The sequence below is a fragment of the Medicago sativa genome, chromosome 8 (assembly GCF_051527215.1).
Source record: "Medicago sativa cultivar Bolivia chromosome 8, Bolivia_mono, whole genome shotgun sequence".
Lineage (NCBI taxonomy): Eukaryota > Viridiplantae > Streptophyta > Magnoliopsida > Fabales > Fabaceae > Medicago > Medicago sativa.
Window position 1 is genome coordinate 87,216,155 of NC_140756.1, and position 21,413 is coordinate 87,237,567.

Sequence of the window (21,413 nt, forward strand, 5' to 3'; positions counted from 1 at the left end):
TCCGTTTCCAAAGCCGTCGGATTCGCCGTCAACCTCCGTTTCGTCACCGTTACCGAATGAATCTTCGCGGTTCTGAACTTGTGTGCTTGTTTCGATTCTGGTTCCTTTTCTTTCCCTGGATCGATTTCATTCTTCATAGCTTCGAGTTTGATTCCAGTTTGCTGCTGCTTGTTGCGTTGTGGTTTATGGCTTGAAATGAGTCGCCGTTCGAGATGATGATTGCGGCGGCGTTGGAATGAACTTGGACGAATTTTGTATCGAATTGAAGGTTTGTGTTGTTATGAATTCAGCAATGGAAGAAGATGAGAATTGCAATTGTAATGAGTTTGTGTAGGTTTCGTTTCGGTGATGGGAGAATGCGAATCGTTTTGAAAGTGACGAAGGTTTGGGTTATGGAGGATTTGTGGTGGTGATGGAGGTTGAAGATGAAGTTTGATGGTGGTTATGGTGGTTAGAGTGGTGGTTAGAGGTGGTTAGAGGTGATGATGGAGGTTGTTAGGGTGGTTAGAGTGGTGGTTTGAGTTAGTTAGAGGTGAAGGAAGGTTGTTAGAAGAGAGGGAAAAAATTGAGAGAAAATAAATTATGAATTTTGTGATTTTTTGAGTTTTTTGTGAAAATGATTGGTGTTGTGAAATTTTGACCATAGTTTGACTTATATAGGCTAAGTCATTGACCTTGGACCAATAGGATAGAGACATGTGGCACTAGACTTGTAACAAACTCTTAAGGACCAATAGCATTTGGACACGTGGCACTTGGACTCTAACAAACTTAAAAGGGATTAAAATGCAAATAACAAAAGTACGAGGACTAAAACGAAAATTAAACTAAAATTGAATTGAAAAAAGTAAATTGAAAATTAACGTAAAGCGGGACGATTAAAAACAACGAAGCAGATTAAAACGTATCAGAAATATTATGTGAAATGACCAAAACGCCCCTAGGGACTAAAACAACTAAAAACGACCTAAATGCAATTTTGAAATGATTTTTTAACAAGGGATTAAAGCAAGAGCTTATTCAAACAAATTAAAAGACTCAGAGACAAATTTTAGAATTTAAACAGGGACTTGACACTTGAAATGACCAAAATGCCCTTAGGGGCAAAACTGACTCAAAATGACTTCAAATGCAATTTTTTTAAAATGGATTTTGACACAGAATGAAACAAAGACTTATTTCAACCTATTTGAAAGGACTCAAACAAAATTTTGAAAGACTGAGAGAGATTTTGACATGGGAAATGACTAAAATGCCCCTAGAGGCTAAACTGACTAAAAAATGACTCGACTGATATTTTTGAAATGAATTTTGACATGGGATTGAAACAAGGACTTATGCAAATCAATTTAAAAGACTCAAACAATTTTCAAGGATTAAAATGAGTTAAATGCAGGAAATGACTAAAATACCCTTTTTCATGAATTTTGCAAATAACATTGAAATAAAATGCAGAGAAAGATGCAAATGATCAGAGACATATCAAATGACTTATAATGCAAGAAAAGAAGAATTGGACAAGTATTTTTAGGTCCAAAATTAGGGTATAACATTCCCCATGACATTGTAACTCACTTTATTGTTGATCTTATTCAATATAAACTATTACTTTTCCCACCCTATGCATGACTAGCGCGCCCTATTAAATTTCAAAAAATGCTTTTGTGCAATTTAGATTTTAAAATCCGAATTCATGTTTCACTAATTCGGATTTTATAATCTGAACTATGCTTATGTGTAACATGCAATCAGAATCTCTCACATTTATAATTTGAGAATATGAAAAGTAAAAAAAATGAAAAATGGGTCTAAACGATGAAATTTTGGATTTTGAGGGTCGAAGTTCCGTAAGAAGTCCCTTCTACGGGAGTCTTGATCCTTGATTTTTTTTCTTCTGATTTTTTGGGTAAGTTTCGGAGCAATCCGATCAACTAGCCCGAAAATCTGATTTTTGATTAAGAACATCTAACAATGACCCAAAATAGAAGGATGAGAGTTAGCAAGATTAATATTGTCCATAAACTGACAATCCATGTTACAAATATGTTTTGAATTTGTGCTGATACAGTTCAGATTATATAATCCGTACTGTTTTTCCCTTGAAAATGGGTGTTTAAGGGGTGTTCGGATTATATAATTCGAAAAAATCAAGTAGCGCGCCCTATGTTTTGAAGTTTTCGGATTACATAATCCGAAATAATCTGAATTTGTGAAAAACTCAATTTTTCACCCTATAACAAAGGAAAAGTTGAATTCGGATTACAAAATCCGAATTGCACAGGGGAATTTTTGGAAAATTTAAAGGGCGCGCTACTAAAGGATATGGTGGGAAAAGTAATAATCTTAATATAATCCCTTCTTTTGTCAAAAAAACAAAAATACTATTACGTACATGGCCTTTGTTAGGACGTCTTGTTTGTTGTTTAGGCCTTGAAGCGGATACTAGACGCCGCCCCGTGCTATCGCACGGGTCAATGATGTGCACCATATATTAACAATTTAGGAGTCCAACATTACATGAAACATGAAAGACAATAAATTATATTTGATGGAAGAAATGTATTATAATTGAAATTTCATTCAAACATAACATGACAGTTGATAAAAAAAATTTGTAACCAGAATCTTTTGTCCAAAATCTAATTAAGATTCTTGAGTCAATCAATTCACCATCACATGTTCAGGTCATTCTTGAGCCAATCAATTATCATCAAACACTAAACATAAGTTAAGTGGAACTATATCTTCATTAATAGGTTTATTTAAGCACTTTTGACATAAGCAAGGTTCTGTGCAGTAGACTCCGACAGTTGTCGAGCTTACATGTCACAAAATATATTAGCAGAAAGAGAACACATTAAGCATAAAACTAAAAGATATTGACATGAGTGTAAGACCCTATGAACAAAACCCATAAAATATGGAATCTACTTGATAGGGTCTTACAAAAAAATATGGAATCTACTTGAAAGGGTCTTACACTCATGTCAATATTTTATAATTAGGGGATGTAAAACTAAGGAGTCATTTTTCCAAAATAAATATATAAGACAGTGTAAGAACCAACTTACTAAAAAAAATATGGATAAAGGTCATTACAACTCATAATAGTAGCCTAATCTTTGTGCTATCACCTAAAAAACAAAGGAGCATGTTTTTGAACTTACAACTGCAAACACTTTGAATTGTATGTTTTCTGCATGAAGATATCAAAGTTTATGACATCTTACAGTTACATTTTCTGCATGACCCTCCTTCCCAGTTAGATGTAACTTGTGCCTGCAAAGTCAAATTGCTTTTAATTCCCCAATTTCCTTTTTCGCCTTTTTCAACTTTAGCTCCATGTCATTAGAAGCATGAGACATACCTTTATATCCATATTGCAGCATGTTATTATGTGTAAAACCATTAGCCACTCACAATTTTAACTATTGTTATCCAGGAAAATCTAATTAGGAAAATTTCTTAAAATAAATCCTCAAGCAGTCAAACACAGAATTCAATAAAAATTGCTGGAATTCCTTGCCCAAAACTGTTATAGCTAAATTAAACAATCTCAGTCATGATAGTCCTAGAACTTTCTGCCTAAATATGCACCAAACTATATATAGTTACCTTTAAAACAATTATAGTTAAACAGTTAAACATTACTTTCAAACACATCTCAGCCATGGTAATGAATGCACGACAATGTCATTTTTGAGAGCTTTAAACGCAGCAGCAACACATTTAGGGAGAGGATCATCGTCGCTGGGTTCAACATGGGGATGCCAAGTTTGGTGATTCAACTGTTCTGCACGAGGTTTCAACCTATGTCAAATAAGTGTGCAACAACAAAGGAGAATTAAGCATTTTACAAAAAAAATGAAGAGTTAATTTGTACCTCTCAATAAAAATTTCAATCAGGGTCACACCTAAATATTCCCGATGCTCTTGCTCAAAGATATGTCTGAATCATTATCAAGAGCAAGAAACATAGTGAAGTGGTGCAGCGAGTATCTTGCACTCTCTGATCTTTACATGTTTATTCTCTCTTGTATAATTTATAGTAACCATCCAAATAAATATACACATCAATTGTATACCAATACCTCATAAACCTCAAACTTTTGTGTACAATTTTAACCTCAATTTATGTATATAATTTCAAAACATGTAAAAGAGACAAAGCATTTCCAATTATCATGAATCCAAGGACATGAAACGCTAGAGAAATTACTTTCACAGTGGTTGCAAACAACATTTGAAACATGTGCCAACCTTATGTAAATTGATAAAACAGTAAAATGAATTTAAAATGGGCAAAATTTGTTGCATACCAAAGCTTTGGCTGATTGAGCCATTTGTAGGTCATTAATCACATAGAAAGCAAGGTACGCCTGAAAAATATTCAATTTTGTTGTCTTTGGTAATTGGTTAGAAATTCAATGCATTCATGAAGTTTCAGTTTCCTTTTATTAATGTTCCTAAAGGTGTCTTCCTCAAACAGTATACCCAACTTGTGAAACATATTAAGCCACTCATCTTCCAAGATATTGAACGCATATAAGAAACGAAACGAAAAATATGCTAACCTGTGAAACGTTGACAATTAATCTTGTCAGGAGTAACATCATTTCGATCAACACCAACAACACCCTGCAAGGCCTGGAAAATTAAAGAATCATGTTAGAATTAATATAGGGCAATATGCTTAAATTGCTTAAAAAATATATTATACATCAATGTTGTTTTTCGTTTTCCATTTTTGAATCGATCAGATTTTCAATTGTGATCAGCTTTGTTTTAACCAAATCATCAGTCAATGCTACAATGTTCTGTACAGACTTCTGACTAATAGTCCAAGTCAATTCAATTTCTCCATTGTTCATCCTATTTTATACAGTAGTTTAGCATGAAGATTAAATTATATGCACTTGATAATCTATAATCCAGGTAAGAATACTAAATTGTATACCATAGCTAATCTTACCCAGTCTTATGTGCATCAACCTCAGGTAAATCTCCATTTAAAATTACCTTAGAACCAAAATGGCACATAAATACTTCTTTAACTTGCCAAACTGAAGGATCAAAATCACTGGTGAAGACATGTCATGTGTTGCAAAATATGACTCTATTTTTCCAGCAAAATCACTCCCTAGAAAGCAATTTATTTGATTGTTTCTGTATGTAGTCAAATGTTAGATTATAAGCTAAACATGCATACACCAACCAAGTCCATAGAAAATGAAGGAGAGAAAGTTAAAGGATAGTGCAAGAATACAACTGAAATATGAAAGAGACAGAACACTAAGATTTACTCTAAATCCTCAAGAGCAATGTCAATGACTCTCTTCTTTTTTCCATTCTTCTTTTTAAAATGACCAGACAGCCTCCATCGTGTATCCTTGTACCCGTGTTGCTGCCATATACGTAGAAACAGGACAGTCCATAAATAGATACAAAACATAATATAACAAAATACTTTTTCAATTTGTTGGTGAATTAGGATAGATATACAATAAATGCACACTTTTAAAACTTTTAGGGGATAAACATCGAAGTGACTGAATATCTACGATGCCAAAAAACAAACTGAATAATTTACAGTGCAACTAAAACACTATGTGACTGTTTGGATAAGCGGCTTAATTAAGTGCTTATGTATAAGTTATTTTTAATATATAAGCTGTTTTCATAAGTTATCATGCATGTAATTAAACTGAGTTGAAATCCAAACAGAGGGTAAATGAATCATTTAGAGAAACTGACCATTGATAATCAGCATGTTTGACACCATTTTTTGCAACATAAAGTTCAGTGAGAACATTAGCTTTGAAAGCTTCCCCGAACAACTTAGTCAATTGCTTCCTGACACTCTGCGTGAGCATCTAATTCCAATATATACACACAAAAAATCACCATCATTTTTTTAGGGAAAAATCACCATAAAAAAGAACTGAAACAAAAAAAAAATATTTGAATAAATTTGGGAATTGTAAATTGATGAACTTACTTCTCATATGGTATCTCTCGTTCAGAAATACCTGCATAAACACTTGTAAAATTGTTTGAGCAAGCTTATAAAAACAACTTATGACGTTTCCATAAGCTGTTTCTAGCTTATTTCATAAGCACTTAATGAAATCTTTATCCAAACATAATTAATAATAATACACAATGTATGTCTGCAACAACATAATTGTATTTGAATCAAATCAAAAGTTTGTCATCATTAAGGCATTTCATCAAACATCTTACAAACAAAACCCCTCATGAGCATAACATACCAAGAACATATAATAACAGGAATTAATAAGAGAATTGAAAGAGATGGTTTCGTTACCAATGGAGTGTTAAGCGGCGCACATTACCTGAGATGAAGCATTTCTGAAATCCAGTCATGGTGGCGAAGGAACCATCGATTTCCCTCTTATGTCAGATTCACGATCCTCAAATTGCCTTTGTTCTCTAGTCATGTATCACCTTCATCTTGTTTTTTCTTTTCTTCTCTCCCAAATCCGAGCCAGTCACGATGGATGAAAGGAAGGGGACATTCGGAATGGTCGCGGACAGTCTACGGTGGAGTGCTTCAGATGAGAGGGTTTTTTGGGTTGGGGGAAGAAGAGATTTGGAAACTGAGTGAGAGTGGGAGTGAAAGAGAGAGAGAGAGCTTTAAGAGAAATGAAGAAGCAGGGACAACAATCAATGAATTGTTGACTAAGGGCGGTGGAGTGCTGCAGACACCAAACCGCCCTAAACATGTGAAGTGAGTTTTTTTCTTTGAATCATCCAACTTGGCAAGAAATGTATGGATTGTTACAGGCTTCATTCAGAAGGGCAATGCTGTATTTTTATCAAAATTGGAACCTATAGGGTTTTCCCGCCCAACATACCAGCATGTAAAAATGGTTGAGTTAGCTGAACAAATTTCTAGGGTTTGCTAGCAGTGCTGAGTTCCCTTTAATATAGTAAGACTAGACTTTCGACCCGTGCTTCCGCACGGGTCATACAAAAGAAAAATTATAGCGCAAATGTGGAAGGGATCATTTAACTTGAAACCAAAAAATAGTCTAATTCAATTCATAAAATAAATCGTCAGAAACCTTTGTAATGCGCCATATTAAACAATTTCCACTACATCAACCCTGTTACGGTAACATGACATATAAATTTAATGACATAGTTTATTGAAAAAAGAAAATCCAACGTCTGTCGACATAAAAATAGTACCAAAATGCAATAAAAACATGACTACAAAACCAAGTGCTACACATTACGGAAAACTTCTTTGTAGACCACATTTGATGTCACATTAGTATCTTGACCGTCCTCGTCATTGATCAACATCTTTAAACCATCCCTCGAAGTAACCCTCGATACTGCGACGTACAATTGTCCATGTGAAAAAACATTTTTCCGGTGTTTCTTTTAATACGATGAAAATTATAAACCAAATTTTTAAAACATAAAGGAAAAACACGGAATCTAAAAAGTCTGATTCATGGACACTGAAGAAAGTAGATAACAAAGCAGATAGTTCCAGCATTCGAGCAAGTCAAACAGCTTAAGTGTCTTTAGGCTCAATCTTGACACGAGCAGACCTGTTCGGTTTTGTAACTGATGTCTGACCAGCTTCACCATGTGCAACAGCCACAGATTCAATGCTATCAGAGGACCTCTTGAGAGTTGTCTTGCTGGTTGGTGTGTCAATCACAGAGGTATTGCTGCATGAGTCTTGAACCTCCTGCAAATCCTGCAGACATTTGCATAAAAAAAATTGTTTAAATGTCGTACAGATTAAATTTTATGCATTTCATTAGTAACTGATCAATCAAGTACCATGTGAACATTATTATTGTTTGCAGCAACACCATCCACACTTGGCTCCTCACCAGATCCATCGTCGGGTTTCTATCACACATACACCAACAAAAGAACAAATCAGTTATAGAATGTTATAGGATGATTTCCTTATAAACATTAATCTAAAACAATTATTAGACTGTAATATCACAATTGAACTACCTCTAAATTATACTTAGACATGTATTGTTCAATGACACCAACATCATCAGATGCCTTCTTAACGGCATAATTCCTATACTTCTTTAGGATATTTCCTTCACCAACCTCAACCTTGAAAAGAACTTGCTTGTCAATGAGCACATCAAAATCAGTAGGATACTCACTGGCACCTTCTCCCTGTTGAAAGATTAGAAGATGTTAGTTGAGAATTCTATGAAAAAAAATGCTCCTATGTAGTACATGTATCTATCCACTACCTTATCATGTTCTTTGATTAAGTCTTCCACGGTACGCCCAATAAATTGTGTCACCTGTCGATCAAAAAGGACAAAGGTAGTGGACCCTGTGTCGTCCATCACAATGACATGCAGTTTGAACCTAACAAATAATTAACGGTATCAATAGACTACTATGTATAATAGAATCAAAAATTATATTCGGGTAAGATTCAGATACCTAGGCACAGCGCCTTTGCAAATTTTGCACCTCTTACAACGAAGCATTCCATTCTCAACAGTGACCAGTGAAGCACACTCGGTGCATGACCGAAAGTACCACTCAACTCCAGTTTCGATCTCACATATAGTGGCAAGTACCGAACCTTGACACACCTGTAGAAATTCCACCGCCTTTTAAATATAAATCTTGAACATAAATATCAATGTGTAATCCAAATCAATATGTAAAAATTTACAAAAAGACAACTACCTGAGTTGACTCGATCATACTTTCGATCGTCATTCTCTTTGTGTTGAGCAAGTCATCTGACAGAGATACAGAGCTGTTTGCGAAAATCTGGCTAACACTTTGGGTCAATTGGACTGATGCATTCTTCATGCTGATAAAAGTATACCAATGTCATTTTAAGAATGAAACTCATGTAGCAAAAGGTTTCGTTGTTGTAGTAATTAAAATATAGGTAGTCTTACAAAACACTTCCACACCAATCATAAATTTTTAGTTTCTAATCTACATAAAAACGTAAATGATTACCCTTCCATGTAAGCAACAACATCAGGTAAATCGCCATCAATTATGAGCTTAGTCCCAAAAAACGCATTAGCAATTCCCATTGCACCTAGTTTAAACAAATTGATCATCAAGTGAACATTATTTCCAATTTCATGCGTGGATATTAATAGAAAGTAGAAAGCAAAAACCAAGAAATACCCATATATTTGCGTGTCCTGCAAAACTGCAAAATCAATACAACAGGCGAAGAGTTGTCGTGGTTAACAAAAAAACTGACAATTTTGTCAGCATGTTCAGCCCAAAGAGAGCAATGCAAACGATTGTTTCTGCAATAAAAAATTAGGGAATAGTCAATGCATCCACACAATGTCTATCAAAATTGTATTACATGTAAGAGGCACAAATAAAAAGATAAAGCTCACTCTAAATCTTGCAAAGTGAGATCAATCACTTTGCTCTTCCTGCCCTCGTATTCAGTTTCCCTTAGATCACCCTTTTCAATTACATGACCAATAACATCTGATATAATGTATAGAAAAGAAAAAACAACTGTTAGTATTTTCTGAAGGAGTGCAGAAAGTCATAAGTAATGCACAACACACATTCATGATTGAAGTGTTACCAACAGATGTGTCTTGGACAGTTGAAGAGAGAATTTCATTGAATGAAATGAACTCAAAAACATTGATAGGAATAGTAGGCAAGTCTTTTTTGGTAAAACTTGAGTTGTGCAGCATACTAAGTTTGTGTTTGTGCGAAGTTAGCTTATATTTCCCTTCATTAAAGCCGACGATTGCATTGTGAAGCTCATATGTACCACCTTCCTCAACTATTGATCTGAACTTTGACACCAAATCCTTTCTTACCGTGGCGTGGATACGTCCACCCTATAGATGACAACAAAAGCAGTAAGTAGGTTGTTGAATAAACTAATAAATTAATTTAATATAGGCACCTTGACAATTCCATGTAAAATAGAAAGGAAACAAAAAAAAATAAGCAAACCGTACCAAAAATTGTACATTTTCATTGCTCTAACTAACTATGTAAAGTGATTCTATTTATAAAAAAAATTAAAAATTAAAACAGTAGAGTACTATATGATAGAAAGGAAACATTATTGCCCTATTACACAATTTCGTGGCCTATATGGTGCAGACTTTCCTAAAATATTTATTGTATTATTTTAACTTTAAAAAGTTTCATAACAATGCAGCTAGTAACTTGCGTAGTGACTAATATAATTAAGAACAAAACGTTTTTTAACGGATTAGAAGATCAATGGTTTAGTACATAATAATACCAACAATAATAACAATTGAAACATATCAATTCCCTCAAAAAAAAAAAAATTTCAAACGTTTTTAGAAACTAATATATTTTGTGCTTAATTTTACCACGAATGGGTAATGATTCCACTATTTTTAGAATTATATGAGTAAAATGACATTATTCAGGTTAGCAAAATTTTCTTCGAAAAAAAAAAAGGTTAGCAATTAATACCAAAATGTGAGTACTACTGTGAATTCAAATCCAAAAGGTGGATCTAACCACTTCTACCCAATACAACTCAAATGCAGATTCCTACGAATATAATCTTAGGGCAAATACCAAAATGAACTCATTGCTCTAACTAACTATGTAAAGTGGTACTATCTATAAAAAAAATTAAAAATTAAAAAAGTAGAGTACTATATGGTAGAAAGGAACTATATGGTGTTATTGGATTTTTTTTCTTCTATTTGTGTGACAATTTAGTGGCAAACAATCATGGTGGTCGTTGAGTACTATATGGCAGAAGTATTTATTAGAAACAGAAATGGTGTGGCACATGAATTATACATACAATTTGGAAATCAGTAATCAACTATGTCAAGAGATCTAAAAGAGGCTAAACCAAACAGATGCATAAGTTGCAGGCACTATCAACTATCAAATATTGCAGCTAGTGTTATTGGAATTATCTTTCCATAAGTCTGAACCCTAAGACCCATAGGTTAATTCACATAAGAACGATTTTGCAATATTACACAACCTTATATGCTACTGTTAAATTATTTCTAATTTCTTAAATTATTTTATCAATACATATGTGTGAGTGTTAGTGTCATATCCAATGCTTGCCTATGTGTCCGTGCTTCATCTCCTATTTATAGCAGCTGCATATTTATGTGCATATGTAATGATTAAAATTTTAAAGTAAAACAGAAATCAACATGTATGTTTATGATATGCTATCTATTTGCTTCTGTTGATTAAGGTCCAGCATTCCTAGCTATCAATTTGTATGAAATTAATAGTAACAATGTGAGATTATGATCAATGTGGTGGATTGTTAAGTGTTTGAAAGTGGTTTTTTGTTTCTGGTTTTTAGCTGAGGTCCTCTTTCATGGATCGTAAAAGCAACAAAAGGAACTCGTGTAATTCTAAAAAAATAAAAACGGCCTTTTAATATATTTCAAGCTTAAAATAGTAGTGTTTCCTATATTAATTATCAAAACATAAGTGTTTCCTGCTTTTAACATCCGAAGCATGGCCTTTTAATATTATCTTCAGGTATATATTTTTTTTCTGTCACTATTTTTTGTTGCTAATCAAGAGAGCAGAAAGTCATCATAATTAAGTATCTAACACTTCTAATCCTTTAACCAAAATCGTCGTCTACCAATCTCCATAAGATAAATTGTGTTTCTGTTATATTGATAGGTAGGCACAATATACTTCTAATTAAAAGTAAGTAATGGAAAGCAGAAATAATGACAACATATAAATTACATGCAGGTAGCAAACATATAAATTGAATGATAACAAATTTATAAATACATTTTTTAGATACTTTTGAGAGTGGTGGCTACCCTAATAAGGCATATTTACTATGCAAGGTTTTACAAAATAATCAACATATATTTTGAGAATTGAAAGGAAAAACAGAAACACTAACTTATGGTTAATTTTAAAAATAGATTGAAAAATTGGACAAACCTTTGCATCAACCAGCAGCATGTTCATGAAGATGATGTTAGTTGGAACGTTTTTTTCTGGAATTAACCAAATATGAGCAACCCGCACACACATCTTCAGGTTCCTCTTGCCTCCAGAAATAGCTGACAGTGGGGTGTATACGCTAGACATTGTTGTTTGGTGTTTCTCAAGAAAGGAAGATGCTTGTTTAGAAGCAAATATGTTGTGAACGATATGTTGTGAATATGCTATGTGGTTCTGATGTATCTGTTTATATAAAAACTGCCGAGTAGGGTTTGATGGATTATGGAAGGGTATGTTTGATGCTTGTGATAAAAAACAGGAAATATTGTTAAGTAGGATGGATATGTTGGATGACTTCCATAAAAAATAGGAAATATTGTTAAATAGGAGATGAATCTCTACAATCGATGCATTTTGTTATTATCTCTTCACAAAAAATCAGGTCCAACGATGATTTCCTAATTTTACTATTGTTTCTTCACAAAAAATCAGGAAGAATAGCACATGTTGTTTGTTAGGAAGAGATTGTATCAGAAGGTATAAGCAGGAAAGGATTGCAGCGAATGTCTCTTTCAGTTTGATATTATCCTCGAAAACAAAATTATGAGAAGAAAAAGCATGGGATTTTGCTAGTTAACAATAGTTTGCATCAGAAGAAAAAATAGGAACAGTTAGCGTGGATTATAATTGTTTCCTAAGAATCCGTTAGCCTGGATTATATTTAAAATTGCTGATGCCATTGAGTAAAACTAAACACAAAAAGGAAGATAATTTGTGGGCTTCAGAATCCGTTAGCCTGGATTATAATTGTTTCCTAAGAAAAACCAAGTATATATATGCAATCCACGAAGTCACTGAATTTGATCTAATCCAAAATGTCCAATAAAAACTACTACTATTATGCCATGTGTATAAAGGAAACGACGTAAGTGAGAAAGAGTTTGGAGGCCAATTGGGATGCACATTGGAGTGGAGTTTGTGGCCTCTTGGCAAAAGAAACAGCTGGTTTTCTTGTTTGTTAAGCAGCTAGCTAGGTATTTAATTAACTTAAGTGATTTCAATATATTTCAATATGAGAAGAAAACGTATGGGAAGAAAATGTGGAGTGAGATTTCAATATATTTTTAATGAATTTCAAAGAGAGCAAAACCATTGCTCATGCTTGTCTGTCTGTTTCAAAAAACATATGCAACTTTTATATAAAATTACGTATATTCAATAAAACCAAAAACCACCCTATTTCATAAATATTAAGCACGCAACAAATTTTGAGTCCAAAATGCATGCATTAAAATAATATGTGCCAAGCACATAGGGGTGTGTCATTATGAACAATATTTTGCCACCAAAAAGCATATACTTTGCTACGCAGCAAGAAAATAAAAGATAGTGTTTGGAACATGGAAAATATAAGGATCCGATAGAAGCAAATGTTTGCAAGGTTCCGTAGCAATTAAAATAACATGGTGGATCTGCTAAAAGAAATTGTTTCCAAGGTTCTCAAGCAATTAAATAAACATTGTCTAATTGTAAACAACATCAAGATAAATTAACTCATTCATTCCTGCCTTTAGAGCTCCCAATCTGATTTTGACACCTTCACGCAGCCTTCGAGCCTCCACAAACCTCTTCCACTGCCCACTAATTCTGCAGTGTTCGTAAGGAAGAGTACCAAAAATTAAGTCACAGTCCCATACGTTACCGCAATCATCCACAAACTTCACATTGGTAGCTGAAGCATCCAGCATTTGAGCAATATTTTCAGTGTAAATGAGAATCTGCAAAAACCAAAGATGAAAGGAATTTAGACATAGTAAATGAAAAACTAAAAACAAAATGAAGTTTATAGTAATAGTGGATCGTACCAAAGCACCCCTTGTCACATCATACTGAGATAATTTTTTTCGAAGCTTATAATCATATCACTAATATTGTGACGATAACAGAGAATAGATGTTCTCGGCTGCAGATGCTGGTTGAAAGTTGTGGGCACATTAGTTTTGTCAATAAGGAAATTCATGGGTGGATCAAAAATGGGATATTTGATAGTGTTGTGAAACCTATCAGTGAGCTTCATATCAAATCGTCCAGCATCAACAAAAATTAGAGTAACCCACGCCCCTAGACCAAGACCATAAAAGTCGCGAATTGCTTTCCAGCCCTTTGTCAAAAAAAAGTTACCATTGATGGCATCGACCAACACCTCAAATTTATTGCCCTTTGGATCAGTCAATGTTACAAAGCGTCCAATCTGATCTCCAAAATCACCGCCAAACATTCTCGGCAAGCATACGGCACCCTGGTGAAACAACAAAATCATTAGCAAGCAGTTGGATGGTTGTCTTAAATTAGGAAGACAAATATATAGCACTATGATTTCCATAAACAACAGGTTGAAATCAAATAACAGACCGAATCAATTCAACAAAAAAAAAAAAAACAAATTATGAGCAAAAATAATAAGCAAATAACAATATGCAATAATAAGCAAATAACAATATGCAATCGGCACTTTAATAATAAGCAAAGAAGACAAATATACATGACTATGATTTCCATAAACAACAGGTTGAAATCACAGAAGAGACTGAATCAATTAAACAAAACAACAATAAGCAAATAACACTATGCAGTTGGCAGTTTAATAATAAGCAAAGACTCGGCACTTTAATAATACGCAAAGAAAACAAATATATAGATCTATGATTTCCATAAACAATAGGTTGAAATCAAAGAAGAGACCAAATCAACTCAACAAAAAAACAATAAGCAAATAACACTATGCATTCGGCACTTTAATAATAAGCAAATAACATATCACTTTGACTGCAGTGGGTATAAGAAGCAGACAACATAAAAATTATATGTATATGGAAGAACAAAAATAATATGCAAAATCAGAAAAAAGTCTAAAAACCTAATGTTCTAGATCAGCCATGAAAAAAAAAGTTCTGATATAGGTACCAATTAAAACAGAAACAGAAACAGAAAAAGTTCTTATATGTGTATGCTCAGATATATTAAAACGAAGCATGGAAAGAGTCTGATTCTCATCATTTATAACAGGTTAATTAAGTAATTCAAAATTATGCACTAATTAATATATTTTGTCCTTGCAACGAAAAGGAAAAGGATAGCTGAACGAAAAGGAAAGGAGACTCACAGTTTCGACGTCATAGTCGACGATGTATGTTCTGTATTTAAGTTGTAGCTTGTTGATTGCCTTGTCATACTCTGAAACTGGGTTTGTTAAGAGAGGACCTGTCAATGAAGGAAAGTGGAATATTGGTTATGTATAAACTGCAAGGAAACAAAAATAATACCAACATCAGAAAAAAAAACAATTACATAAATATGTGTTGTGAGGTAATTACCAGTTAGGCAGTGATAGGAGAGGAGAGTTTCCATGTTTGTTCCAGCCATAAGTCAAGAAAAGGAGAAAGGATTTTTGGGTTGGAAAGAATATAAGAAGCAACTATTTTCTCTGAATTGCGGATTTACTTGTGATGAATGCAGATAGTTAGGTTGTTGTTATTTGCAAATAAATTAGGAAACAACTTTGAGAAAAAGAAAAAACAACTTTAGAAATAAATTAGGCCGTTCTCATCTGCAACTTTGTTAGGGTTTCGGGGAAACAACTTTGGAAATAAATTAGGTCGTTCTCATCTGCAACTTTGTTAGGGTTTCGGGGAAATAAATTTGGTAGCGGAAACAGAGGGAAACGGGTTAGCGGAAACAATTCAAACAGATGGAAACGACTATTTTTCTTTGTTGTTTTTAATAATTAAATTTTTAGTTAGGGTAAATTAGTAATTATAAGCATTAGGGCAACAGTGAAATTAGGGCAACAATGAATGCTTGGGACAACTTTTATATATAGAATAGATATGCTTTTAAATGAGGATTTCCTCAATACCTCTTTGTGATGGAAAATGTCCTCCGAGAGTTATCTCCCGAATTAAAAGAAAACTGCTCTCTACAAGTTATCTTATGAATTTTTGGGGGCCTACAAGGCATTAATGAAGAATAAAAAGAACTGCTCCTTTTTCTTCAAAAAAAAAAAAAAAAGAACTGCTCCTTTAGATTTTGTGTGGAAGTAACGTGGACGTGTATATCCAAATTTTATATATGTCGTATACAAAAATCACGCCAAATACTTTAACGAGTGATGTTATTTTTCTTAGAGGAATATTAATAAGTATGTTATTTGAACAACTAAAAATTTACAACATATTTAATACCGTATAAAAATACATCATTTATTAGTGTTGATGTGATTTGGAGGTAAAAAAATACACCAAAACTATATTTTACTTGTTTTTTCTTAGAGGGTCTCTATACTTGTCGAAATGTCATTCTTTATTTCCACATTGATCGAATAACAAACTAGTCTTATTTTTATTTGGGTCATGTTAACTAGTGCCCCGGGGCACTAGTTAAGGAAACTAAAAAAAGGAAGTTTTAAAATGAAAGTAACACTTTTTATGTTTTTGAAGAGTTGACAACACAAGTTCCAATGTAATATTTACTATATTTGACTCCTTAACATCACCCTTTTTATTTTATATTTTAAATGTTAGAATGAAGAGTTAATCCCTAGAATCATGTAAATTATCTGAATTCATGATAACCAAATAGTGTTGCACTTAGGTCTTTCAAATCAACACACGCTCAGTCGTTTAGAGAACGCTTTAGTCATTCGCTTTGTCTCCTTGTGGTAATATGAGATGTCAACAAAGAACGACTACTAATATGTGATATGTAGATCACGACCTTCTTATTTATAGGTATGTTGTTGTTCATGATAAAAAAAAAAAAACATGAATGATGATTTTGGAATTTAGAGAGTGAATATGTTAAAAATGTGCTTACGCCTCACATGAAGTTTGTTTTGTACCCAAGTGGAAACAAAAATATAAAGGATAATAATTATCTTACCATTCTTTGATCAATCCATTAAATAGATGCTACGAAAGAAGGTTACACATAATCAATAGGTTGAATGGGGATTTGCTCAGTTTATTCCTCTCAAGGATTTCAATGTTGTCTCTAAAGGTTATCTGGTGTATGATATAATATATGTGTATTTGGTGCAGAAGTCTTTGATAATGATGAAGCATGTCCTCCTCTACAAGCAAGTTTGGGATATTAAGGACTTTTCAAAGTTGGATTCAGAATGTTGTGACTCTAAACCATTCAATGCTAGAAACTACAAGTGGTACAGCAACTTAACCTACTTTTCTTGCTAAAATATGAATGATCCCAATTAATTCCTTTCAAAGAGTATTGTTTGAACTTTGTAATTTGACAAATTAACAATTGGCTAACTGGTGGTTATGCTAATTTTTGCAGGAAATTGCTCAAGAAGGAAAAGTCTGTTACTTTGAGGTGAAATTGCTCAAGAAAAAATGTTAGCTACACAATATGATAGCTGAATGAATATTTATAACATTATGAGCAAAATCAAAGCCGGGTTAGCTCAATCACAACTAAAATGATTCAGACATACACCCTCCGGTCACTAATATAAGCAAAAGTTTGATTTTTAGATTCATTCATTAAATGACGTATGTAGTCTTTATTATAGACTACATACGTCATTTAATGAATGAATCTAAAAACCAAATTTTTGCTTATATTAGTGACCGGAGGGTGTATACATTACTCCAAATACAAGCCAGGAATAGCATATTCCCCCACCACTATAATACTAAATCAATTAACCAACAAAATCTCCATAAAGCATTGGATTGTTGAAAACGAACAAGGAAAACTTGTTTAATTTTTATCTAATTTTGTGAGCCCACACAAATGGAAGAGGGAAGTAGTAACTTGAAGATGAGAGAAAACACAACAACAAAATCACATATTCACATACAACCGTAACTGATGAAAGCAGTACTATCTCTTGCTTTTGTTAACAAAGAAAGGATATAACAGTGGAAGAAGCATGAGTGATAAAAATTGGAATATCACAAGCTCCTTTAATATACCAACATATTCCATTAACAAGCACAATAAAATAACTCTAACAATAGGAAGATAATTTCTTATAAAAATAGGAATTGGAACAACTCTCACGTTTCATACAATAGAGCAAATTAAAACAAAAATCAACCAAACAGAATTGTTATCGAGACACAATGGCAATCCACACCAGATTTTATCTATAATAAAGATCATGTCATGCCTATATATGTTCTTCAAGCATATCAAAATAGAAACTGACAAAAAAAATACTGATATCTAACTTTAAATAGAAACCAACTTTAAATGGATGTTTACATCTGGAGAAATCTTTGGACAAGAGGATAATTCTTTTATAACTTGATCATCTTCATCTTCCCAACGCCTCCCATAATCATCTTTTAGAAAGGACAGAGTAGCAACATTGACTGTCATGTCTTGTAAAAGACTCGCATTCCGCAAGATATATTTTGCAAATCGAAAACCAAAGCCTTGAACGTATACAATAGTACATGATCTGAGGTGAGACAAAACACATTCATGAACTGAGGTTCGGCTTTCCCAATTCGCGTATGACTGTCAAATGGATCAAAAATAACATTTATTAAAATATATGATATGAAAAAAAGAACAAGCATGCAGTTTCAAAACAAAAATATACTAATCCACAAACCTTTTCACCACGTATCACAGAGATATCAGGATAAGTAGTGTGCAAATCTTCCAGAATAGGACAAGCACTAAGAAGTTTAATGAAATGATCCTGATACTCAAAACCAACGTGTTTCAAAAATAGGGTTTTGAGCGATGGAAGGTCAAAACACAACTTACCACTTTCAACGTTTAACCACTCAAGTTTCAGAACAACAAGGGTTTTGGATGTGAAAATTATAGGTTTCATGGTGTAGTTAAACACGGCAAGATGAAATTCCTTAACACTACGCTGTTTTGCGGCTTTTTCCCATGCCTTCAAGTGTTGACGATGTCGAAGAATGCCAGACTTTCCATAATCTCCACCAAAAGTACAGTTGAGGCTAAAAGTTTTGATGGACTGGTCTGCGACACCAGATGAGAGCATGAAAGTATCCACAAAACGGCAGAAGCTAGGGAAGTCGGAATAGTTTTCAGTTTCATAGTTGAAGCGGAGAACTTTGAGTGAATAGCAGAGTGGGGCCCACCTCTTCGAAAGAACTGTGGTGATGAAAGCGAGTTTGATTGGAAGAAAAGAGAGAATGTGACACAATAATTTATCTGTTAAATCACTGATTCTATCCACAGCCGCCATTGAATCCATCAGAAGAGACAGGATGTGCGAGGGCATGAGAGCGTTCGTGGTTTTATTTTAGGGTAAGATATATTTTTTAGTTAAATATATTTCGAAATATGTTGGAAAAAAATAACTGTTGAAAGTGGTCGATTTTTTTTTTTTATTTTTTTAGATGATCAGATTCAGAAACTAATTATCCTTAAAAAAAGAATTTAATTATATAATAATAATAGTACAATTTTACAAGAGAGAAAAGAGTTCTTGTGAAAAGAAAAAAAGCAAAAAGAAAAGAGTTCATAATTTTCTCTTTTGCTCATATTTTTTGAAGGGCTTTTGCTCTTTTTTTTTTGTTTTTTTCATTTTACAGTCAATAAACATTATTTCATACTATAATCTTAAAATAAATAAGTTATATAATAATTTCGTCAAAAAAATATGTAATAACTTTTTTGACGAAAAATAATGTAATGATTAAATGCAGCTTTATTAAGAGTCTCTAGGTCATCTTTTTCTCCCTTGCATTTGATTTTTTTTTTTATTAAGAAGCAAGAAATTATACATCATAAAGACACCCTAATCAAGCACAATATGTGTCTAAAAATATGGGATTAAAAAAGATTACAAGAGACTATAATAAAAGTGGAATCAAAGACATAAGCAACATAACAAGGTGAAGTATCCAATATAAACAGAAGTGTTCGACCCCCAATTATTAAAATCGAAGAAAAAATTAGGCTTCTGAGCTTTCAACCATCATGAAAAAAAGCTTGATACGGTCTTGTAAATGGCCCTTAGACATGATTTTATCGCAAAAAAATCTAAGAGTTACGCTCCTTTTAAATGATCCAGATACAAGTAATCCAAATCCCTTGAAAACAATGATGAATGTCATTCCTAAACAAATAAGAACCACCAAATTGCAACGCGTGTAACCCACGTCATTAGGGATAACATTATGAATTCCCAACCACCGAAAAATACAATGTCAAATGCTTTCGAAAAAAGCACAAATAAGAAAAAGGTGATTTAGAGATTCCTCTTTTCCACATTTTTTGTTGGAATCATCTTATTCAACAACTTCCACGCAAATAATAACGAAACTTTCAGAGGCGCCGTTTTCTTCCAAATAATATATGTGAAGGGAGCATGGATGTGCCGATCTACCTGTGTAAACAAGTGATAAGCTTCTTTTACCAAATATCCTTCTGTAGGGTCATAATTTTAAATTCATTTATCTCATACATTATCCTGCAAAACAAAGTTATCTATGTAGGAAATACACTCTCCCACTTGCTGCTCCTCCCAAGCAAAAAGTCTCCCCATCCACCTCCATCCCGAATCATCTACCCCCTAGCCTTTTCATCTTAGCTACAAAAATATTACCATCATCAGATAAATCCAACAACAGATAAATCAAACAAACTTCTAAATCTAGATTGCAACTGTACTCTCTCTAGCCAAGGATCGTTCCAGAAGGAAATATCCCCTCTACTATCCACTCAAGACACCAAACCATAAACAAACCAACCTCCTACACCCATGCATTTGATTATTAATATCATTATGGTTTGCATATAATCTTCTAGGATGAATATAAAACCATCATTCATGTGTTTAGATATTGCAATGTGGTGAATAATTGACGGATAATTTTATATCTAGGATAAGAAATGGAGCTTTTTCATTAGCCTCGATTTATCCCAATAGATCAGTTGTAACCTGACCACTAATTGTTGGTATTACGGTTAATATGTTATGCCTAGACAAGAACCAATTAGCTTTCTCAAGGATATCACTTGATCCTTAGCAATTCATGATCCTATTGGTGTCTTGTTAGACAAATTTTCGTCATCCGTCATTATCTATATCTTCGACCTCCATCATATCTTAAGGGCCGCAAGAATGAGACTTACGTTAAGTGCGGAGTCCTCCTAATGAAAGTGCTTTCAAACTTAACGTTTATGGATCTTATCATAACAATATATGCCTTGCTTGTGGAGGGCTCGTCAGAGATCATAGAGGTGTGTTATATGTTGTAACAACTTGGTCGAGGTACCTTTGTTATGGCTGAACTTTCGCGTCTTGTTCATGGTTTCGGTCTCTCAGATTGATTTGTAGTATTATTCTCACTTGTATTTGTATACTTCAATACTTGTGGTGCTTGTTTCCCTTACCATTGTCAACATGATAATTCATTCTCGGAAAGCTTGTA

General features: G+C 33.4%; 3 protein-coding genes and 2 long non-coding RNA genes across 6 annotated transcripts; all 5 read right to left on the reverse strand.

The window, feature by feature from the left end:
- Nucleotides 1-2,513: 2,513 nt before the first annotated feature.
- Nucleotides 2,514-4,087, reverse strand: LOC146902788 (uncharacterized). Of its 2 annotated transcripts, XR_015023424.1 has the most exons (3): nt 3,884-4,087; nt 3,368-3,793; nt 2,514-3,279 (listed from the first exon to the last, which is right to left on the reverse strand). It is a non-coding gene; the product is annotated as an uncharacterized LOC146902788 (long non-coding RNA). The 2 variants fall into 2 exon arrangements; XR_015023423.1 differs by having other exon boundaries at nt 2,514-3,793.
- A 1,216-nt stretch (nt 4,088-5,303) lies between these two features.
- Nucleotides 5,304-6,709, reverse strand: LOC146902789 (uncharacterized). The gene is made up of 4 exons (XR_015022857.1): nt 6,357-6,709; nt 5,999-6,029; nt 5,755-5,873; nt 5,304-5,404 (listed from the first exon to the last, which is right to left on the reverse strand). It is a non-coding gene; the product is annotated as an uncharacterized LOC146902789 (long non-coding RNA).
- An 840-nt stretch (nt 6,710-7,549) lies between these two features.
- Nucleotides 7,550-12,114, reverse strand: LOC146902790 (replication protein A 70 kDa DNA-binding subunit B-like). Its single transcript, XM_085738735.1, has 11 exons — nt 11,965-12,114; nt 9,605-9,869; nt 9,405-9,501; nt 9,181-9,308; nt 9,004-9,088; nt 8,719-8,848; nt 8,467-8,621; nt 8,268-8,388; nt 8,011-8,187; nt 7,825-7,896; nt 7,550-7,738 (listed from the first exon to the last, which is right to left on the reverse strand). Exons 1-11 carry the CDS (start codon nt 12,112-12,114, stop codon nt 7,550-7,552), a joined length of 1,569 nt encoding a protein of 522 aa, XP_085594861.1.
- Nucleotides 12,115-13,490: 1,376 nt separating this feature from the next.
- Nucleotides 13,491-15,375, reverse strand: LOC146902791 (uncharacterized). The gene is made up of 4 exons (XM_085737171.1): nt 15,342-15,375; nt 15,131-15,228; nt 13,961-14,266; nt 13,491-13,745 (listed from the first exon to the last, which is right to left on the reverse strand). The coding sequence occupies exons 1-4, from the start codon at nt 15,373-15,375 to the stop codon at nt 13,491-13,493; spliced, it is 693 nt and encodes a 230-aa protein (XP_085593297.1).
- Nucleotides 15,376-18,003: 2,628 nt separating this feature from the next.
- Nucleotides 18,004-19,354, reverse strand: LOC146902792 (putative F-box/FBD/LRR-repeat protein At4g00315). The gene is made up of 2 exons (XM_085733127.1): nt 18,608-19,354; nt 18,004-18,510 (listed from the first exon to the last, which is right to left on the reverse strand). The coding sequence occupies exons 1-2, from the start codon at nt 19,253-19,255 to the stop codon at nt 18,220-18,222; spliced, it is 939 nt and encodes a 312-aa protein (XP_085589253.1). The 5' UTR covers nt 19,256-19,354; the 3' UTR covers nt 18,004-18,219.
- Between the last annotated feature and the right edge of the window lie 2,059 nt (nt 19,355-21,413).

Excerpts from the sequence above, each read along its gene's own strand:
- LOC146902791 (XM_085737171.1), bottom strand. The coding sequence starts at position 15,375 with ATGGAAACTCTCCTCTCCTATCACTGCCTAACTG. Across the intron at positions 15,229-15,341 it reads CTCCTATCACTGCCTAACTG|GTCCTCTCTTAACAAACCCA; the intron begins GTAATTACCTCA and ends CTTCATTGACAG. Across the intron at positions 14,267-15,130 it reads TCGACTATGACGTCGAAACT|GGTGCCGTATGCTTGCCGAG; the intron begins GTGAGTCTCCTT and ends TTGTTTCACCAG.
- LOC146902790 (XM_085738735.1), bottom strand. The coding sequence starts at position 12,114 with ATGTCTAGCGTATACACCCCACTGTCAGCTATTTCTGGAGGCAAGAGG. Across the intron at positions 9,309-9,404 it reads CTCACTTTGCAAGATTTAGA|AAACAATCGTTTGCATTGCT; the intron begins GTGAGCTTTATC and ends TTTTTATTGCAG. Across the intron at positions 7,897-8,010 it reads TGTCTAAGTATAATTTAGAG|AAACCCGACGATGGATCTGG; the intron begins GTAGTTCAATTG and ends TATGTGTGATAG.
- LOC146902792 (XM_085733127.1), bottom strand. The coding sequence starts at position 19,255 with ATGCCCTCGCACATCCTGTCTCTTCTGATGGATTCAATGGCGGCTGTG. Across the intron at positions 18,511-18,607 it reads CTGTGATACGTGGTGAAAAG|TCATACGCGAATTGGGAAAG; the intron begins GTTTGTGGATTA and ends TCCATTTGACAG.